The sequence below is a fragment of the Sorex araneus genome, chromosome 4 (genome assembly GCF_027595985.1).
Source record: "Sorex araneus isolate mSorAra2 chromosome 4, mSorAra2.pri, whole genome shotgun sequence".
Taxonomy (NCBI): Eukaryota; Metazoa; Chordata; class Mammalia; order Eulipotyphla; family Soricidae; genus Sorex; species Sorex araneus.
In genome coordinates this window covers 66,883,521-66,905,503 of record NC_073305.1, presented here as the reverse complement: position 1 = coordinate 66,905,503, position 21,983 = coordinate 66,883,521, and the positions used below count along the sequence as shown (strand labels likewise).

The 21,983-nt window shown below is 43.1% G+C and overlaps 1 protein-coding gene across 3 annotated transcripts in view; it reads left to right on the top strand.

Moving 5' to 3' along the window:
* The window catches only part of FRMD4B (FERM domain containing 4B), a 240,204-nt gene that overhangs the window by 32,083 nt on the left and 186,138 nt on the right, over positions 1-21,983 (top strand). Inside the window, exon 1 of one of the 3 annotated variants that reach the window (XM_055136461.1) lies at positions 427-518. The exons of 1 other annotated variant lie outside the window; for it this stretch is intronic. In XM_055136461.1, the coding sequence (XP_054992436.1) occupies positions 495-518 (24 nt within the window). In that variant the 5' untranslated portion in view covers positions 427-494. Of the gene's footprint in view, positions 1-426; positions 519-7,748; positions 7,872-21,983 lie in introns of those variants that run through there. One more of the 3 variants, XM_055136462.1, reaches the window with a different exon arrangement.

Sequence of the window (21,983 nt, the reverse complement as noted above, 5' to 3'; positions counted from 1 at the left end):
CGAAGTTGAGTTAAATATTATTGCTGTTTGTCTTCACAAAGTTCTCCAACTTGTTTGGAAAATTTACACACTGAAAAACCCACATTGAAGTTTGGATTTCTAGAGAGTATAGTTCATCTCTGAATAACTCTTCAACCTGACCATGCATTATCAGTGAAGGTTAAAAAATCGTAAACAGCATTGTTTCTTGTGTTTTAAACACATTTAAACATGTAATGAAGAGAGACTCTAGGTGGCTAAAAGAAAGAGCACACGTTTGGGTTTGTTATTTTTTCCCCCTCCCATTGCTTTCCTGACTCATGTTGAAAGGCTTTTGTTTCTAATCAAAGCAACAAACGGTACTGTCATTTCCTTGCGATTATAGGGCAGCGGAAGGCGTCCGGGGGTTTTAGGTCCCTACTTCCACCAGCTTGTATTTGGAGAGCACACACATACTCACCCAAGTACTTACTACACATGTCCTTTGTCCTGCACATTCTCATCAATCCTTTTAAATGAGCCGCGATCATGGTTTGGAGGTAAGAACAATTTCTCTTCTAATTTCTAACTACAGATTATGCACTTCTGCTTCCTGAGTGCTTACTGGCATTTCTTAGCAAAGTCTTGGTAGATTCTCCTAACCTAATTACTAATATTTCAAAACCCAGTTTTCAGGAGACAACAAGAAATCTGTATCATTTGCTCTTTCTGAAGAGTAGTTTTTTTCCCAAAGCGTTACTTTAATGTGCTTCAGTTTGTTTTCCAAGTGGAGATGACCCTTACCATTTTTGGGAGTGGGAGTTGGAGTCGGGAGTTAAGGGAGAGGTTCCTGTCCTTTTAAATGCCCTCTCTGCAGCCTTAAATGTCCAGAAAGATTCACTTCTTGTCTTTACTTCAGATTTTTGGTATTATTTTTTAAATGTGTCATTTTATCTCTCTGCTCCCCCACCTACTACTACCCTTTTTCTTTTGTTTCTTTTCTCTCTATTTTTTTTTTTCAAATTTAAAGATGCACGCTTCTTTATGGATGTAGAAAGAACGGTGTGAGGGCGGGCTCTCTGTGAGCAGCATAAACCCGCTTTTGGATTTGCGGTTGTTAAATCTCCCCAGCGTACTTTGATTGGGGTCTTTATTTTTGTGGTAGCAAATACCCTGTGAGGGATTAGAACTCATAAGTAGCTTCTCAAAAAAGTACGTTTTCATATCAGACCCTGTTCCTCCTCGAGAGAGAATCAAGGGAATTGATTTCTGCTCCTCCTCTCCTCTTGCAAATCTGGTGTCCGTGAAGATTCTAGGCAGCCAAGTTCAGCAGCTCAGGTCGAACTTGGAGAAGTAGTTTTGGGATATGGCTATAAATTAACAAAACATTTATGATTCATCAGAGGAAGTCCTACATCCTAATTAAAGGGAAGCTTAATTATTTTTCCCCTTCCCTTGAAATGTGGTTATGGTAAACTCATCAAATCCAAGTCCGTGTGTCCATTATTTTCCTTTTGATAGGTAGATGTTGGAAATGGAGGAAGGGAGGCGAATCTGGGTAGACTTCAGAAAACAAAGGAAATTGTCTCATCCAGCGGGCTGCAAAGCTCCTGGGTATAGAAGGAAGTCTCTGGAGGAAGTGGTAGGATTGGAGAGAAAAAAGAAAAGGCAAGGAAATAAATGTATCACAATAGGGACTAGGCTAGCACCCCTTTGCCGTGGCATAACACAATAGAGTAGTACAGAAATGAACCAATTATCTCGAAGTCAATCGTGTCTAAAGGTATCTAATGATCTGAAAGAGTAGAAAAGGAGCAGAACCTGAGAGATAATATAAGGATTAAAGGCTTGCATGAAGCCACCTTAGGTTGGATCCTGGAATCATATATGGTCCCCCAGGCACTATCAGGAGTCAGCCCTGAGAACAAAGCCAGGACCAGTTACTGCTAAACACTGTCAGGCATCCCAGAAAACAAATGAATAAAAAAGAGGAAAAAAATGCAGTTATTTTCAAATGAAGTCCATGCAATTTTAGGATAACCTTGGGCCTTCAGTTATAATATCATGCATGTTGTTTTAGATTAAGGCCATAAAATCTCATTACCAGTAAGATCATTTTCTATGTTAGCCCTTGCAGGAATGAGACACCACCCCACTTAGAGGAGCCTTACAAAAGATATTTCCATGGGACTGGAGTAACAGTGCAGTGGATTAAGAGCTTGTCTTGCACTTAGGTTTGGTCCCCAGCATCCAATACAGTCCTTTGAGCCCCAGGAGGGATCCCTGAGTACAGAGCCAGGAGTAAGCCCCGAGACTCTTGTCAGGTGACCCCAAAACAAACAAATAAAAAGAAACAAGACAAAATAGATATTTTCTTTTTTTTTTTTTTTTGCATTTTTTTGGTCGCACCTGGCGATGCACAGGGATTACTCCTGGCTGTGCACTCAGGAATCACCCCTGGCGGTGCTCAGGGGACCATATGGGATGCTGGGATTCAAACCCGGGTCGGCCACGTGCAAGGCAAATGCCCGCCCTACCCGCTGTGCTATCACTCCAGCCCCAAACAAAATAGATATTTTCAAACAGACCAGATTCATTCCAAGGGCATGTGTTTTGTCCATGGGATATTAGGGGTAGGGGTGCTTGGTGGGGCCACACATGCTGAGACTTATCCCTGAGCCATGATTGTTAAACACACTTATGCCATGGAATATTTGACCCAAAGGGAACCATATAAATCATTTTGTCCAGTCTCCTGTTACTGATGCTATAAAAATCCAGAAACCTGTAGGAATGTTCCTAACACCTCATATTCTAATCAGGGCAGGGCCCAGTTTTAAATCTGGGTTCCTGAGTTTGGATTTCATACTTCGTGCTGTATCTGAGATCAGCCAGTTACTCTGACTAATTCTCAGCATCCCTGCATTTGATGAGGTTTCTTTTCATGCACAATTTCTTTTCTGTTGTTGCTTTGTGGTGTTGTTGTTGGTATTTTAGTGGGGAGGGGTTTTACCCCATGATACTCAGGGGTTACTTCTGGTTCTGCACTCAGGAATCACTGCTGGCAGTGCGTGGGGAACATAGGGATCCAGGGATTGAACTGGGTCAGGTGCATGCGAGACAAGCGCCCTACCCACTGTGCTATCTCTTTGGACCCTCGTGCACACATTTATATCTGGGAATAGAAATATGGGCATTACATCTCAAATGAGATTCCACTTCTTTGTAAGCACCACATCCATCTGTTGGCAAGAAACCAGTGGGCAGGTGTACGAGAGACCCTCTCCCTCCCCAAGAATCAGCAGCTGTCCTGACCCTAGTCACAAGCTGTAGTAAGTAGGATAAAAAAAAAACCATCCTGACCCCGAGAGGTAGTAGGCAAGAGTTTACACTTGAATGCAGTCAACCTGGGTTCAATCCTTGGCATTTCCTATGATCCCCTGAGCATTGTCAGGAGTGATAACTGAGCACAAAACCAGAAGTAAGCCCTGAGCACTGCTGGATATGCCCCAAAACAAAACTCCTAAAATTCTTTATCTTTGCACAGAAAGTATTGTGAGAAGCTGAAATATTTGAGCGCTCTTCTTAGAGACCTATCTCACGATTATAGTTCAAGTAGGAGACTTTTGTTTTTCCCTGAAGTGGAATCTCTGAAGTTTCAGTTAAGACTATTTAATCTTGAAATTGTTAATGAAAGAGTCTTAGGGCCAGAGAGGTAGAATGGGGTTGGGACATTTGTCTTGCATGCAGCCAACCCTCGTTTGATCGCTGACATCACATGATCCACTGAGCATCACTCAGGATTAACCTGAGCACAGAACTAAGAGGAACCCCTGGGTACCCTGGATGTGACCCAGCAATTTAAAATAAATAAATAAATGAAATAATCTGTCTAAGCTGGAAAGATAAGTCTGAGACTAGGTAAATTATACATTAATACCCGTTAATGTAATCTGTCAGGGTTTAAGGGTTTATCATTCCCATAAAAGCAATGTATGAAAAGGAAAATATGGACACTGTTTATCTTAGGGTTTTTTCTTTTTTTTTAAGGAGAGCTTTGCAGATGGAGCTGTAATGCTCTTTTCACTTCCGTTCACTTTGTTTATTTTTTTCCTGGGTTCTTCTGTCTGAAGCTAAAATGAGGAAGTCAGCAAAGTTTCTACTTGTTCCTTAAAGATTGGGCTTGATACTACTTCCCATTAACTTTTATATTCAGTTTTTCTGATCAAGAACAGGATTAGCCAAAACCATACCTTCCATAATAGAAAATCTGTTTCTGATAGACTGTATAGTGTGGATGTTTAGACAGTGCAGGACTTAACTGCTCTTTACTGACAAGTTTTATGACTTGACAGTTAATATTTCCTGTCCACGCCACAGTATCCACCTTTATGAGTCAAGAATTTAAACTATTACTAAGACTGCTTTCAGCCTCAAAATGCTGTTTGCCACTAGTTTTCTATTACCAGTAAACTGGAGCTGTTTCTCTCTCTCTCTGCTTTTTTCCTTCACCTTCCATTCCTCTATTCCTCTTTTGTTTCTCTCCTTTCTTTCTGTCCATGAATATATGCCTTTTCTCCTACAGAGGAATTCAGGGAATGAACTGCCATGTTTGAATGCCATAGAGCCAGTAGCAGTGTAAGGTTGGCGCTAACTTAGTAGGGCAAAGGTAGAAGTGGAGAAATTACTAAAACTGCTGGCAAGCTACCCGTGGCATATTGATATGCCCAAAACAGTAACAACAAGTCTCACAATGGAGATGTTACTAGTGCCCATTTGAGCAAATTGATGAACAATGGGACGACAGTGCTACAATGCTACACTGCTGCCTGGAGTCAGACACAGAGACGCTCTCTAGCAAGAACTCAGGACCTGTAAGAATGGATGCAGCTCTAAAACTAAAATTTACACTGCTCCTTAGATTCCAAACTCTTTAACAAGTCCACACACAGATCCTGGGCACGGGTTTGAATGCAGTCAATCTGGGTTCAATCCCTGGCACTAAGGGAGTTAATGGAATAACCTAAATCATTCCAAGCAATGAGCTTGTAAAAGCTGTTGACATAAAGTAGTTGTGAGTAGGGGAATTTAATTAGTATTATGTCGAGGTCAAAGGATAAAGCCATCAAGGATATATTTTGATTGCAATTGAGTAATTGTAAGTCCATTGTAAAGGCTTAATTTTTGGCGGCCTCTCGGTAAGACAGAGAGAGTGAGGAGATGAGGGTAGAGTGCTTCCCATGTTCACGTGTAAACTCGGCTTTGCCACTTGTAAACTGAGTAACACTCCTCTCTACTGATAGGAATCATTAAAATTACCTTATGGAATTGTTGAGGGGATGAGAGCTTGCCTCTGGCACTGAAGATGGGCCTAATAAATAGTTACTATTATTTAATATGTTGTCAGACATCTTTCCCAAGTATAGCAAATCAAGATAATTGGTGTCATGAAAATCTGTAGACATTGCCAGATAATTGAATATACAAGTAATGAACAGGAATTCTGTTTCAGGGTCCATGATCAGATAAATATAATCCAGTTATTCATAGCCCTGCAGTTGGTTCTTCCTAAATCATTCCATGTCAGGATATACACTAGCTTCCATAAGTGGGGACACACGAGATTACAGGCCCTGTAGACATTTGTCTGGATACCACTGGGTGCAAGTTCACAGGTAAGTAATTACGGTATACCTATTGCAGTTTTCAGTACTGGGCTTGAGGTCAAGTGTTCATCTTTTCATTTTGTTTCAGTCTTTGTTTTGTTGTTCTGTTTGGGGGTCACACCTGGAATTTTTCAAGGGCTATTCCTTGCTATGTGCCCAGTGGTTATTCCCTTTGGTGCTCAGTCACTACACAATGACACAAATCAAACCCCAGCCTCTCTTATGCAAGACTAGCCCTCCGAGGTATTTCCCCAATTCAAGTGCTCATCTTTATAGAAACCCAATTAAGTTTTTAAGGTATTTTAAGATTCTGGATACAATACAAATGTGAAGAAAATCGCAGCAATTTTTCCCGGGAATAGTCTCACTAACAAATTTTTCTTATACTCAGGCAGGATTTGCCAGCCCTTCTAACCTCATTAGCAGGTTTTTGAGAGCCTGTGTATTCCAGCTTAAGAATTATAGATCTTACTAAGAAAATGATGGCTGGAGGAATAAGTTGGGATGGGAGATGCATGCTGAAAGTAGATAATGGACCAAACATGGTGACCTCTCAGTGTCTGTGTTGCAAGCCATAATACCCAAAAGTAGAGAGAGAGTATGGGGAATATTGTCTGCCATGGAGGCGGGGGGGAGGGCGGGAAAGGGTGGGGGGGGGTATACCTGGGATATCGGTGGTGGGGAATGTGCACTGGTGGAGGGAGGGGTGTTTGATTATTGTGTGATTGTAACCCAAACATGAAAGCTTGTAACTATCCCATGGTGATTCAATAAAATTTAAAAAAAAAAAGAATTATAGATCTTGAGACTAGGGATGCGGCTCAGTAGTAGGGCACATACCTTACATGTGTAAAATCACGAGTTTGATTCCCAGCACCAAGAACTAAAAGTACAATCTTGATTGAATTAGAAATATGTCTTTCAAAGGAATGGGTAGAAAATAGTTGACCTCTATGTGTGAAGCCCAAAAAACAAATTTTCGGGGAACGTAAACACCTAACCTTCCTTTGGTCTGCTAGACCACAGGAACTGACGTTGGGCTTCCTAGCTGGTAGTTAGAAGTTCCATGCAAGTGCTACTACTCTCCTTCTGTGACTATTTATACTGCTCCTCCAAGAATAAGTCATACCTTTAGCAACAACCAGGGTGCAGAGGAGGCAGGATTCCTCTTGGTACTTGGTCTTCTGTTGAGATGAGGGTAAGGTCAATCTTGTGGGACCTGAAAGTAATTGCTCTGTTCACCATTATAGATAGGGATCTGGCTCTAGGGGATTCATCTGAAATTCTGTAGGGATGTTTCAGTAACCACTAGACTTGAATTGGAACAATTAGAGGTTGTTCATGGTAACCATGCACATCCCTACCACGTGATGCAAGCACCCCTCTTTCTTAGAACAAATATGCAGGTCCAATATGCATGAACCTTGTTCTGCCACATCTTTTTGAAACAGTTGCTTCCCAACCAGTGATACTTTGAAAACAAATTTTAGGAAAGATGTTTTTATAGGTTGCTTTCCAAGTTTTTAAAAATTGGAGCTAGCAACTCCAATTTCTCTTTCAGTGGTTACCTTTGCAAGGTAGTGCTACAGGCAAAAGATGTAATGGTAAAGAAGACAAATATATCCCTCAGAGGCAGTCATTATTAAATAACAAAGCACATCATTATTTAATTACAATTGTGAAAAATTGTTGCAAAAGAGTGGTTTAAAGAACTAAAGAACAAACTGCCTCATAATAAGAGTTATGAAGACCAGAGCTGTTCTCCATCTTCAATGAGCATCAGCTCACTTAAATTTCAGGGCCAGGCAGCAGGATTATTTCCATTAATCATATCAGGAAACCCAGTAACAAAGAGATGAGGTCACTTGCCCAGAGTCATGCCACTAGCAACCTATCTATCAGGATTCAAAGCTCCAGGCAATCTGCCGCCAGAGTTTTCACTCCTAACCTCTACACTATTTCTTCCATGAGAAAATGACTTTCAAGCAAATTTTTAAGACTCGATTGGATGAGGCAGTTTCCACACCCCTGCTTAAAGGAGGGAAGGAAATCAGAGAGGAAGGACCCGAGAAGGACCCTGTGACTAGAGCGGAGTGGGGGAGAAGAAGCCGAGCTCAGGGAAAGAGAAGAGCCAGGCTACACAGCTGTGTAAGAGAGGAGAGCTTCGAATCCAGCTCTGAAACTAAGGCCTTGTGCAGGAAGACGACCCTCCAGACGTTCTCGTGTCTAAGACATGAAAACCTGAAGGTGAGTTTCTCCTGAGCATGACTAAGTTAGATGGGTTTGTGTATAGAAAAACCTGCTTAGGGATTCTTTTCTGTCATCGGCCTGTCCCACTGATTTTTTTTTTTTGGTTGTTGAGAACTCTTTGTGTACAATTACATTAATATTTTTTATTATACTCACCTACCAACAGAAATCCAGTAGTCCCTCCACCATCTTCCTAGATTTCTGCCCCACACCATTGAGCAATTTAAAATCAGTTGAAGGGGTTAAGTGATTTGTCTAAGTCTTCACTTCTCAGCTCTGTAGGCAATAGCTCAAGGTTTGTTTCTCTTGGGCATCTTCTATTCTTTTGTTTTACTTCTTTATATTCCACAGATGCATAAAGTGAGATCATCCCTTGTTTGTCTTTCTCCTTCTGACACACTTCACTTAGTGTAGCAACTTTCATCCAAGTTGATGTCAAGTGCAAGATTTTATCTTTCCTCGAAGTTTAATAGTATTCCATTATTCTCTTTATCCACTCATCTGTTATTGAATATTTGTTAGTTTCCATATTTTGGCTATTCTAATTGAACTGCTGTACATATATTTTTACAAATTGATGTTTTGTGTTTGGGGTAAGTGCCTCAAAGAGGTATTGTATTGCTAGATCCTCTGTAAGTTCTTTTAAAATATTTTTCTAAAAGTTTCCATACTGTTGTTCATAAATGAAGGCTAAACCAGACAGTGATTCCACCCATAGTGAGTAATGTTCCTTTTTCCTTTTATTCCTGACAGCACTGATTGATATGAACTACCCTAACTGATAATGGTGATAGCTTATCTTGCTTGATTTGCATTTCCCTAATAATCAGTGGTGATTACCACTTTTCCATATACATATCTATCTTCTTTGAGAAAGTGTCTGTTTAACTCCTCTCTACATTTTTGTTTTGTTTTGTGTGTCACACCCAGCAGTGCTCAGGACTTATTCCTGGCTCTGAACTCAGATGTCACTTCTGGCGGGCTTGGAGACCACATATGGGATGCCATGGATGGAGCCCAGATTGGCCTCATGCAAGGCAAGCATCACGCCTGCTTAGTATTGCATTGGCCTCATCCTCTCCCCAATTTTTGATGGGGTTGTTTGTCTCCTTGTTGAGTTTGTGAAGTTCTTCATATCTTGGATATTCGCTTTTTGTCTGATAATGTGATACTTTTTTTTTTCAAGCCAAAATGGTTTCTGCCTTTTCAGAAATCTGAAGAATTTCATTGTCCTTAAAGGTTGCTGTGGCCACCCTGTTCCTGTGGCCTGTTCAAGTTATAATGTCACACTGTCATGGTGACCACGAAGCCATGGGCACTGGGCTGGGAGCATCCTATGCTTTCTCTTTTCTCAGCTTTGACCTCATGAAGTAGAAACTGTTATTAGCCACATTTTTTTAAAAAATTTTATTGGTGAATCACTGTGAGGTATAGTTACAGACTTACAAACTTTCACACTTGCATTTCAGTTGTACAATGATCTAGTACCCATCCCTCCACCACTGCCCATTTTCCACCACCAGTGGTCCCAGCATCCTTCCCACCATCCCCACCCCATCCCCTCCACCCTACCCTGCCTCTGTGGCAAGGCATTTCATTTTGCTCTCTCTCTCTTTTGGGTGTTGTGGTTTGCAATAGAGGTATTAAGTGGCCATCATGTTCAGTCTATAGTCTACCTTCAGCCCCCATCTCCCATCCTGAGCAGGCCCTCCTACCACCCTTTACTTGGTGGTCCCTTCTCTGTCTGAGCTGCCTTTTCTCTCAGCATGTGAGGCTGGCTTCTAGGCTGTGAAGTAATCCTCCTGGTACTTATCTCTACTGTTCTTGGGTGTTAGTAGTCTCCCATTCTGTTACTTTATATTTCACAAATGAGTGCAATCTTACTATGTATGTCCCTCTTTCTGACTCATTTCACTTAACATGATACTTTCCATGTTGATCCACCTATATGCAGATTTTATGACTTCATCTTTTCTAACAGCTGCATAGTATTCCATCATGTAGATGTACCAGCATTTCTTCAACCAGTCATCTGTTCTTGGGCACTCTTTTTTTTCCAGATTCTGGCTATTGTAAACAGTGCTGCAATGAACATAAAAATGCAGATGTCATTTCTACTATACTTTTTTGCATCTCGGGATATATTCCCAGAAGTATTATTTCTGGTCAAATGGGAGTTCAATTTCTAATTTCTTGAGAAGCATCCATACAGTTTTCCAAAAGGACTAGCCACATTATTTTGTGATAACGAAATCAGTTGGAAGGGTTTAAGTGATTTGTCCAAGGCTCCACCGGCCATCCAGGCTTCCCCATGCCAAAGTCCGTACTTAACCCTGAACTGTATTTCTCCCTGTGCATACACTTCCCATTTAGAGATTAGAAGATGTACAAAGTTAGTAACGAAACAGTATAAAATGCAGAGTCTCCATTAAGTTTCTTTTTCTAGGCCAACAGTTAAGTAGAACACAGTGAACCTTCCCCCAGAAACTGAAACAGCCTTATAAACCATCCCAGCCCTCAGAGATAACCCTCAGCTGAATTGGTAGCATCGTCATCAATTTGAGATATCTGAAGGGAATGGGGAGCCTGTGTTTTGATACTAATCAGTAGAATGTTAGAAGACACAAGAGAGTACCGAGAGACAAAATAATCACTGTCACTGTCACTGTCATCCCCTTGCTCATCGATTTGCTCGAGCGGGCACCAGTAAGGTCTCCATGATGAGACTTGTTGTTACTGTTTTTGGCATATCGAATACGCCATGGGTAGCTTTCCAGGCACTGCTGTGGGGGCGAGATACTCTCGGTAGCTTGCCGGGCGGAGGGGTGGAGGAATTGAACTCAGGTTAGCCGAGTGCAAGGTTTACCCACTGTTACTGTGTGTAGGTTTTTGGGTTTTTTGTGGGTTTTTTTTTTTTTTTTTGGCCTTTTGGGTTACACACGGTGATGCACAGGGGTTACTCCTGGCTCTGAATTCAGGAATTACTCCCGGCAGTGCTCAGGAGACCATATGGGATGCTGGGATTTGAACTCGGGTCAGCCGCATGCAAGGCAAACACCCTACCCACTGTACTATCGCTCTAGCCCCTACTATGTGTAGATATTCAGTCATTTAATCATCAAAACAAATTGATGGAATTTATCATATTTGTATCTCATTTTCCGCATGAGGACCAATGGAAAAAAACTTCTGGGTTGTTATTGACTCTTTTCAGACACTCCCACATCATGTCTTTTCTGTCCCTAAAGACTTCAGTAGCCTTCTTCTGCAGCATTGGATTGAAACTGTGTTCACTGCTCTGGGCCGTGGTGCAGTACGTGACAAAGCCTAGTGGTGTTCAAAGTTTCAGACCTGGAGAGCCTGCTGAGACATGGAGGGCTGACATGCTTCACGTTCCTAACAAGCTCCGGTTGGTGCTGCGCCGGCCCAAGGACCACACTTTGAGAACCACCAGTAGTTCCTCCTCAACAATCTGACCTTGTCCCCTGCACTCTCCCTTTCGGTTATCAAGCCCCAATAACATTATTGCTGTTTTGCTTAAGCTTCTCAATGCTGTGTCTTAAAAATGCTGTGACTAGGGGCCGGAGCGATAGCACAGCGGGTAGGGCATTTGCCTTGCACGCAGCCGACCTGGGTTCGATCCCCGGCATCCCATATGGTCCCCCAAGCACCGCCAGGAGTAATTCCTGAGTGCAAAGCCAGGAATAACCCCTGAGCATCGCTGGGTGTGACCCAAAAAGCAAAAAAAAAAAAAAAAAAAAATGCTGTGACTAAACTCTACAAGGAAAATAAAATTTGGTCTTTGAGGGGCAAACAATCCCCACAAAAATGACCTTTGCTATTATGATAATTTGTGAGCCTCCAGAGTTGAGCTCTGCATCATAATATATGTGGTGTTAAAATTTAATGGAGGAGAAGGACATCAGGTGGAAAAATGCCTGGAGAGGTTTCTCAAGAGTATGATTATAGGGGCTGGAGTGATAGCACAGCGGGTAGGGAGTTTGCCTGGCATGCAGCTGACCTAGGTTCGATTCCCAGCATCCTGTATGGTCCCCCAAGCACTGCCAGGAGTAATTCCTGAGTGTATGAGCCAGGAGTAACCCCTCTGCATCGCCGGGTGTGACCCCAAAAAGCCAAAAAAAAAAAGAGTATGTTCAAAAAAAATAAAGTATAGCACATTTTTTATTTGTTCTCTTTATATTTTTCTACCCCCTTTCTTCCTTCCCTTTGTTGTTGATGTTGTGATGACCAAGGGTTGCATACACATGCCTGGCTGTGGTGCTCACACAGTTTATTCTATGGTACTCACTGGGGACTGAGTGTCAGGTGTGGTTCTCACAGTCTTGGCCATAGAGCTCACACATGTGCATGCACACCAGAAGTCATACTTCCTACCCATGCCACTGGCACTTTTTTTTTAGTTGCAGTGCTCACTAGGGGTCACACTCTTTTTTGTGATGTGCTTCCACATACCTTACGATACCCAGGATGACAAACAGCAAAGGTCCACTGCTTCTGCAGCAGAGCTGGTGCAACCACTCTTCCACAACACATGTTCTAGCCCCTGGGCCTTGCTCGTATTGGCCGCTTTTCTGGAATATTCTTTCCCCAGGTCTTTCCAAGGCTGACTACTGATCACTCCTCTCTTGAATGAAATGTCACTTCCTCAAATCGCCATTTCCTGACTCCCCTAAAGTAACAACTCTCCCCCGTCACATTATTCTGGTTTCCTGTATTTGTGGCACTCAGCTCAGTCTGAAACCGAGCTGTGTCTTGGGGAACCTGTTTGATGGCCGGCCTCTTCACTGGCCAGTGTGTCAGAGAACAGCACTTGGCACCAGTTCGCTTTGCTGCTTAACACGCAGAACCCAGTTTAAAGTCTGACACCTGAGAAGGCTTGGAAATACTTGTGGATACGTGAGTGGATATTAACTCATAGTTTTAAAAACGATCAAATTTACTAAAGTGGTCAAATTCAGTTGGCCTGGAGTGATGGGACAGCAGGGAAGGCACTTGTGTTTCATGGAGCCGACCTGGGCTTGATCTCTAGCACTCCATGTGGTACCCAAGCACCACCAGGACTAACCCCTGGGTATCACCAGATGTGGCCCGAAAAGCAAAAAAGTAACCTAAAAAAAACCTGATCCTCGGTGTTCAGACTTCTGATCCCCTGCTTAACCACTGCTAAAAGCTGGGCCTGTTGCCTAAGAGATCAAGTGGCCTGGTGCTGTCACCAGCTCACCAGATGCCACATATCAGGCAGGAAGGAGGAGAGAATATGTTTTCCAATTGTTTTTCTCATATTGTTTATTCCTTGTCCCGCCACTTTATTATTCCTATCATTATCACAATTAGAAAAAAAAATGGGGGAGGGTAACTCTAATGTTAAGCCAAGGAGACCTGACCACCACCTAAATAAAAAAATTAAATAATAAAACAAAAAGTTTAGTCAAATGCCCAAAGCCATTAACCAGTTGTTAGAGAAGACTTGGGGTCAGTTACTTTACATTTTCTTCCCCTGGAATCGCTTCTTGAGGTAGATACACCTGGTCATAGCTTCTTTATCTTTAGCCTGTTAGCTGATCCAGTCATCAGCACACTCCAGAACATTCTCATCACATAGAATTGCACTGGCCATTGATATGAAAGACTTGCCTTTATTCAGCCTCACCTCAACTATAGTTTGATAGGAAATGTGATGGTCATTTAAAGGGACATATTATGATCTATCAAATTTAAAAGTTCACTTGAACCATGAAAGAAATCCAATTTATTGGTTATCAACACCCCCCCCCCCAAAGAATGGCACAATTGATATTAGAATAGTATTTATCTGATGGGAAATAAAACAAAAATTAATTCAACTAACAAAATAGATGGTTCTTACAACTTGGTGGACATTGGGTATTATAGAATATGAAGGAAGAAATGATGAAAGATAATACTATCCAATTACTGAAAAAATCATCATCATCATCATCATCCCATTGATAGTCGATTTTCTCGAGCCGTCTCAGTACCGTCTCCATTCATCCTAGCCCTGAGATTTTAGAAGCCTCTTTTTACTCGTCCTTCCCAATGGTGCCACATGAAGGCTCTTTCAGGGTCAGGGGAATGAGACCCATCATTGTTACTGGTTTTGGAATATGAAAACGCCACAGGGAACTTGCCAGGCTCTCCCTTGCAGGCAGGAAACTCTCAGTAGCTTTGCCAGGTTCTCCAAAGGGGAGAATTAGGCTATAAGATGTCTCGTGGCCACTTGGTCTTATAGTCTCTGGACTGTATACACGGCGCCGGGGGCAGTTTCTGGGTGTGACCACCTAGCTACTGGAAAATGGGGGATCTGAGCAGAAAAGGTCCAGTTGCGATCTGAACAGGCTTGGAGATCTGGGCCCTGGGTCCCACACACCCGGGTTCCTCTGCTGGTTCCTTCATGAGTGAGGCTCGTCTGAACATGTGGAGAGGCGCCTTGAGCATGGCTGTGGCTGGGTTCCGGGGGTCCTCAGCCACAGGGGCTCTGCTCGGGGGCTCTGCTCCGAGCGGGGATTGAAACTCAACCCACCCCCTCTGAGGGGCCTCGGTGAAGACAGCCAGGCTTTGAGGCAAGAGACTGAAAAAACAGTTATGGTTATTCAAATGCAATTTTCATTTATAACTTGTTGCTATGTTTGAAGAAGACACATGAATTCTCGTAGGAACTAAGTAAGCCAAAGTACAGTGGGTGGTCACTCAAGCACTGTAATGAAACAGAATCGAAAGGTTCTCAATAGGTCTGCCGCTCAGCTATAACAGTCATGAAAATCTGGAGTGGTGTGTTTTTTTTAACTCTTGCAAGTCCATATCATGTCCCACCTTCCCTTCACTTCCTGCTGGCATCACCGAGTCTACATTCTTTCATTTCTTTTGTTGTTGTTGTTGCTGTTTGTTTTTGTGGGCCACACCCAGCAGCACTTAGGGCTTAGTCCTGTTCTGGACTTCGGGATCACTACTGCCGGGCTTGGGGCACCGTATGGGGTATGAGGATCAAATCCAGGTCCGCTGCGCACAAGGCAAGTAACAGGCCCACCGTACTATCACTCCAGCCCACATTTCTTTGTTTTTTAAACAAATCTCTTCTCTTTGATAAAATTATTTCCTCCTCTAATCCTCTCAGACTCTAGACAAATGGCAATATTATAATAATAATAGTTCCCAAGCCAGGGCTGTGGGGGAGACTTTATCTCCGGGGGTATTGTAATAATCACCAATTTTTCTAAGCGAGTTTCTTGTCATTGACTTCATTCTGATAGAAAACTCTAGGACTGACACTGAATGCTCCAGATGGCCACAACTTTGCTGATGGGGCAATAACCACTTCCCCAAATGCCCCTGGGTTGCCCAGCTGCATTTCCTTTACAGTAGAATCATGGTGTCAAGGAAACTGTCCCACCATGAAGGGCATGATGGAGCATTCCATACCAAAGCTTATAATTCTGTTACTTTCTTTAAACTTGACTTTTTGATGGGGATTTTTGTATGCATTGTAAAAATAGTTCCTTTGTTTGAACCTCAATTGGCCTAATCTGTAAAGTGGGATGTGACGTTATCAAAACCTGTAAAGCTTAAAAAAGAAAGAAAGAAATAGAGCACCCCAGAGATGCAAAGTGGAATTATAACCAACTGGGACATTCAGACCAAGTTTAGACATGAATGGAGCTGTGTGCTCCACTCTCTCCTGAGGGGTGCGGGGCGTAGCAGAGCCTGCTCACCACCCCCTCAGCCCCTGCATGCGGCCTCCGACAAAAGAACTCTCTTGCACTTGCTTGCTTTTAATAGTGAAAAGTGTAATAATCCCTTCAAAGTACAGCCATGCATGGAGTATGCACTCTCCTCAGCATTTATGTCTGTTAGCTCACAGCACCTTCGCAGCCCTGGGGCAGGGTGAAGGATGCTACTATGGTCCCCTGCCTCAGGGGAGGAATGAGGTGAGGCACACAAGGCCACGAGGCAATGAAGAGTGGAGCAGGGCTTAGACCTGGGTCTATGTTCTTAACCCTCTAGAACTTCTTTTAAAAAAAAAATACTATTTTTAAAATTACATCAGGATGGAGAAATACTGCAGGGGGTTCAGCCACTTGTCATGCATATTAATATCCCTGGTTCAGTCTGCAGCTTTGCATAAGGTCCCTTGAACACCACCAGGAATAGGCTCCTGAGTATCACTCACTGTCATCCTGTTGCTCATCGATTTGCTCGAGCAGGCTCTAGTAACGTCTCCATTGTGAGACTTGCTGTTACTGTTTTTGGCATATTAAATACACCACGGGTAGCTTGCCAAGCTCTGGCATGTGGGCAGGATACTTTCAGTAGCTCTCCAGGCTCTCTGAGAGGGTCGGAGGAATCGAACCCTGGTCAACTGCATGCAAGGCAAACGCCCTACCCGTAATGTATCATAACTGCTTCTTCTGAAATGCATGTAGTGTAGAGGAACCATTATATTCATTTCACAGCGGGCAGCCAGGGGCGTCTCCAGGGCTTGCCTGCATCTCCAGCTGGGCAGAGACAGAGCTGGTACCAGACACGTACCTCTCTGGCTTCTAAGCAGCCGCTCCCAGCCTCTGCTCTGAACTACGTGACAGACGGGAGCTCCACTGTGCCTTTGCCCCCGACCACAGCAAATGTAATAAAAAGATCACTGGAATTCCAGAGTTTAAGACTTCCTCGCGAGTCTGTATAGCCAAAACACACCTTCAGGCCACTCTCGGCAGGCATGCTGTGCTTTTGCAAATGACCTGGCTCTCCCCGCCCCCCCTTCCCCCGCCCCCCCCCCCCCCCCCCCCCCGCCAAACTTTGAAACACTCTTCTAGAAGAGCAAGTTCAAGGCAACCAGGCCAGGCAGGGCAAGAGGGGGAAATATTTAGTTCCCTGGATACAGCTCCAAGTGTTGGGTGAGATTTCCTCTCACAAGACCTTCTGACAGGAGCAGAGGAACTCAGACTAGAACAGGGCGGGAATAGAAATGGAGCGGAACTTGCCAAGAGAACCAAGGACACGTTTTGAATTCTGCTGGTGAATGCAAATTCTGGGAACTTCTTTCACCTGTCCTCGGAAGTCAACATGCTTGGGGGCTGGAGTGGGTAGGGCATTTCCCTTGCACGTGGCCGACCTGGGTTTGATTCCTAGCATCCCATCTGGTCCCCCGAGCACCAGCAGGAGTAATTCCTTAGTGCAGAGCCAGGAGTAACCCCTGTGCATCGCCAGGTGTGACCTAATAATAAAAATAAAATAAAATAAAATAAAGTCACCGTGCCCTTTCTTTGGCAGGGACAAAGGTTCCCACGGTTTGCTGCCCTCCAGAAGGAAAAAGCTGCAGCTACACAGCTGTCTGGAATCTGGCAATTTAGAGGCAAAGGTGTTGCTTTGTTGCTTAGTTGCCAGTGAGACCATCACACTACAAAAGGGTAGAAAACTCAGAAGTGGAGCAGGAGATGGATGAAGGGCGATTCTTTGTCCCCACACATGCTTCATTAAGCCTCACAGTGGTTTAGGCCTTAGGTAGGAGCTGGGACAGTACCGCCAGTCAGTGAAATTGAGAATTCTGGTAACAAAAACACAGGAAACGCGAATGATATTTGAAATGAGAGTTGCGGATTTCTGTCAGGAGAACAGAAACCCAGCTGGCCCACTGGGTATTTTTCTTCCTTATGCATAATAATAAATTATAATGGTCCTTTTTGTGCTGACGTCTATTTTCCTAGCTTCATTCCAGACGTGACTGAGTACAACAACCATGTTGCTAGGCGTTAGTAGCCCCGTTTTAAAGATGTAAAAATAGAGTCCTGGAAAAGTTGGGTGAGTTGGGGTTTTGGTTGTGGTTTTGCCACACCTGGCAGTGTTCAGGGTTTTCTCCTGGCTTTGTGCTTAGGAGTCACTTCTAGCTTTGCTCAGAGGGACCATATGTGGTGCCAGGTTCAGTGGTGAACAACGCAAGCCCCTCTACCCCTGAACTCTCTCCAGCCCGAACAGGCTTTCGAGCACTGCCCTTTCTCCATGAATTCAAAGCCTCCATTCCTTTATCTCCATCAAACAGCCTCTGAGTGGCCTCATTATGGGCTCTGATTCTTTTTGGGCTCTTTTCTCAACTGTCCTTCTCCATTTCGGTTCTCCTACGTATTCTGGACAATGTTTAAGCACCAGTTCTCTAGACGAAAAGGCATCAATTTGTACCAGTTGCTAATTTTTGTAGTATAAATGCCATCATCAGGATGTAGCACTGTAGCACTGTTGTCCCGTTGTTCATCAGTTTGCTCAATTGGGCACCAGTAATGTCTCCATTGTGAGACTTGTTGTGACTGTTTTTGACATATTGAATACGCCATGAGTAGCTTGCCAGGCTCTGCCATGAGGGCAGGGTACTCTGGGTAGCTTGCTGGGCTCTCTGAGAGGGATGGAGGAGGAATCGAACCCGGGTCAGCCGCTTGCAAGGCAAACACCCTACCTGCTGTGTTATTGCTCCAGCCAGAGTTCATATTACCAAAGTATCATTGCTGAAGTGGGATGAGGTAGGGAGTGGCATGCCATTGTGCATCACTGCTATCAGAAGGATTTAATAATATAAATAACCACAGAATCCAAGAAAATAATAAGATGTGGTAAAATATTGGAAGTTGATGAACTTGAGCATTTATTATGAGTTTGAACACTCATTGTCTTTGTTTTGCTTGTGTCTTTGTTTTTAATGTCACTAATTTCAATGTAAGGATATAGAGCAGTGTTTAATGTCGGTGAATCATGCTTAAGAGAGAGTGAACACCCATGAGCTGAGGTAAGACAGGTCCACTTCACCCTGTTTTCTCACAGGAGTCTGTCACACACTCAGACCTTCATGTTCCTTGCTGTGTCCCAATAACATTTTAGGTAACATTGGTTTTATAGCATCATATGGGTATTATGTAAATTCCATTCCCACTATACTTTTTGTTTTGTTTCCTTTGGGGGGTGCTCAGGGCTTACTCCAAGTGCTGTGCTCAGGGATCACTTTTCACTGGGCTCTGGGAACCATATGTGGTGTTAGGGATGGAAACTGGATTAGGCATGTGCAAGGCAACTACTTAACTCACTGTACTATCTCTCTGATCTCCCTCCACCCAGTAATTTTTTTTTTAATTGTATCTGTCACTATCATCCCATTGCTCATTGATTTGCTGGAGCGGGCACCAGTAACGTCTCCATGGTGAGACTTGTTGTTACTGTTTTTGGCATATCAAATATGCCATGGGTAGCTTGCCAGGCTCTGCTGTGCGGGCAAGATACTCTCAGTAGCTTGCTGGGCTTTCCGAGAGGGGCGGAGGAATCGAACCTGGGTTGGCTGTGTGCAAGGCGAATGCCCCAAGGCGAATGCCCTACCTACTGCGATATCGCTCCAGCCCTTTTAATTGTATGCATTTTAAAATTGAATCACCTTAAGATATACACTTACAAAGTTGTTCATGATTGAGTTTCAGTCATATAATGTTTTAACACCCATTTCATCACCAGTGTACATTCCACCATCAATGTCCCCACCCACCCCTGTTTCCTGTCTCTGTGGTGGACATTCTCTCTCTCTCTCTCTCTCTCTCTCTCTCTCTCTCTCTCTCTCTCTCTGTCCTCTGTCCTCTCTCTCACTCATTTTCCTTTTAGGCACTATGGTTTGCAATATTGTTACTGAGAGGATATCATGCACATCACTTTACCTCCTTCCAGCACTCACCTTTTGTCCAGAGTGATAATTCCTAACTATCACTGTCAGAGTGGTCCCTTCCCTGTCCTGACTGACTCCCCTTCCCATTTGTGCCAAGCTTTCTACCAGGACCATTCTTCCTGGCCCTTATTTCTACTGACTTTGGTTATTATTTATTTGCATACTAATTTACACACTTTTTTTTTAATCCCGCATAGGAGTGCTTCTTATATTTCTGACTTCTGTCACCTGTGGCCCTCTGATTTTTGTTTTGTTTACATCTTTAAACACCTCCGTTTTAACTTCCAAAATACCCCTAATCCTCTGAAAATTCAACCAGCATTAAATGACAAAGAAGTTTTGTCAATAAGTGTAACGTGCTTCTGGGCTGCGAGGGTTTCTTTCATTTTTCTCTCCTCAATATTTGATATTGCTCTTAAATTCCTTACTAAAATATTATATTCTACTAACTAAACTAGGACTTGAACCTATACAATTGGTTTGTATTAATCATTAACCCCTTAAGTATTTAATTCAGCCTCTACTAATATATGAACCACAAAATACCGAGAGACTCTGTCTGAAGAAAAAAAAATCAGAGACATTCTAAAAGGGTCATGAGGAATTTAAACATATGATCTCTGACAATGAGTGTGTGTACCCCAAAGTTACTGTAGAAACCATTTGGGTTTCCTAATTCATTGTCGTGCATTTTTAGGTTTCTGGGACTATATGTGTGATTTGTTTGCTCTGTGGATGAATTTGGAAATTCAGCCCAAATTTCCAAGTGTACCATGAGTGAATAAACAGTACCAGAATATCTTTAAATTACAAGGACTGCAGTTTATTTTTAAAACTCCTTCACCCAGCTGTACTTGTCTTAACTTTTAAGTTTTTGAAAGATGCAGTACTTTCACTCTTTCCTATGGGCTGTTTTTCAGAGGAAAAGAGAAAAACTGACAGTTGGAAAAGCAAACAGTTTCCAAACCACAGGGTGTCTGCAACTTGCATAATCACTAGAGCCAGCTTTCCATCTTCTAGCAGGTGACCCGCCTCAAGTGCAGACAAAAACTCAGTTGCCCCACAGCTGGGCTCCACACTCAGCATTTCTTGGTCACACTCTGTGACTTTTCCTGTTTACAGTAGCTGTGCTCGCCCATTTATTTCTTTTTATTGTTTGACTCATTGAGACTGAGCTGTCTGAAAATGCAGCCTAACAAGTGGGCTTTAAATAAATAAAAAAAAGTTTTGTTTGTTTTTCTGGAAAGAAACAATAGAAAGATTCTGCATAGTTTTCTGAAACAAACATTTGACAACCTCTTGTCAATGCCTAACCTAAGGTTTATTTCTTTTTGTTTGTTTGTTTGTTTGTTTGTTTGTTTTTTGTCTGTTTGTTTTGGGGGGCACATCTAGTTATGCTCTGGGGGTTACTCATGACTCTGAGCTCAGAAATTACTCCTGGCAGTGCTCGGGGGACCAGATGGGATGCCTAGGATTGAACACGTGTTGTCCACGTGCCAGGCGAGTACCTCACCTGCTGCACTATCTATTCAATCCACTAATCTGAGTCTCTAATTTAAAAGTGTGGAGAATGTAGATAGAGAGCCCTATTGACACTGTAGTTTCTTCCATGCAGACATTTCCATGAAGGTGTGTAACCTGTTTCTCCCCTTGGGGAGATCCGGTTGAACTTGACTCAGCCCTTGATTGGCTGTGAACATTGGGGCAAGTTATTCTCAAACTCTTGTCTCAACTTCTTCACTAGAAGTCAGAGGACAAAACAACAACGTCTTTACACATGGGGGGATAGGGATGTGGGGCAGGTGAGGGATGTGTGTGAAAATTCAGTGAATAAATGTTTGTCAGGCCCATGCCCTAGGCCTTGCAGTCAGCATACTCGTTTTCATTTCAGATTGAGAACAAAAACAGTTGGCCTACAACATGATCTGCTCATAAGCAGAAAAAGGGTAAGGGTTGGCAAGACTTTCCCCAACTGTAGACACACTAACAACTAAAGATGGTGGTTTGGGAAAGCTGGAAAGATAATACAGCTAGTAGGGTGCTGGCTTTGCATGCGGCTGACCGAGGTTCGATCCCCAGAATCACATATGATTCCCCATTCACCACCAGGAGTAACCTTTGAAAACAGAGCTAGGAGTAAGCCCTGAGAACACTCAGTCTGACCTTAAAAAATAAATAAAGGTGTAGTATAGAGTTAGTCAGTTGATAATCCCTGAAAATTCAGGGTAGACATCATCATCATCATCATCATCATCATCATCATCATCATCATCATCATTATCATCATCATCATCCTGTTGGTCATAAATTTTCTTGAGCGGTCTCAGTAATGTCTCCATTCATCCTAACACTGAGATTTTAGCAGCCTCTCTTTACTCGTCCTTCCC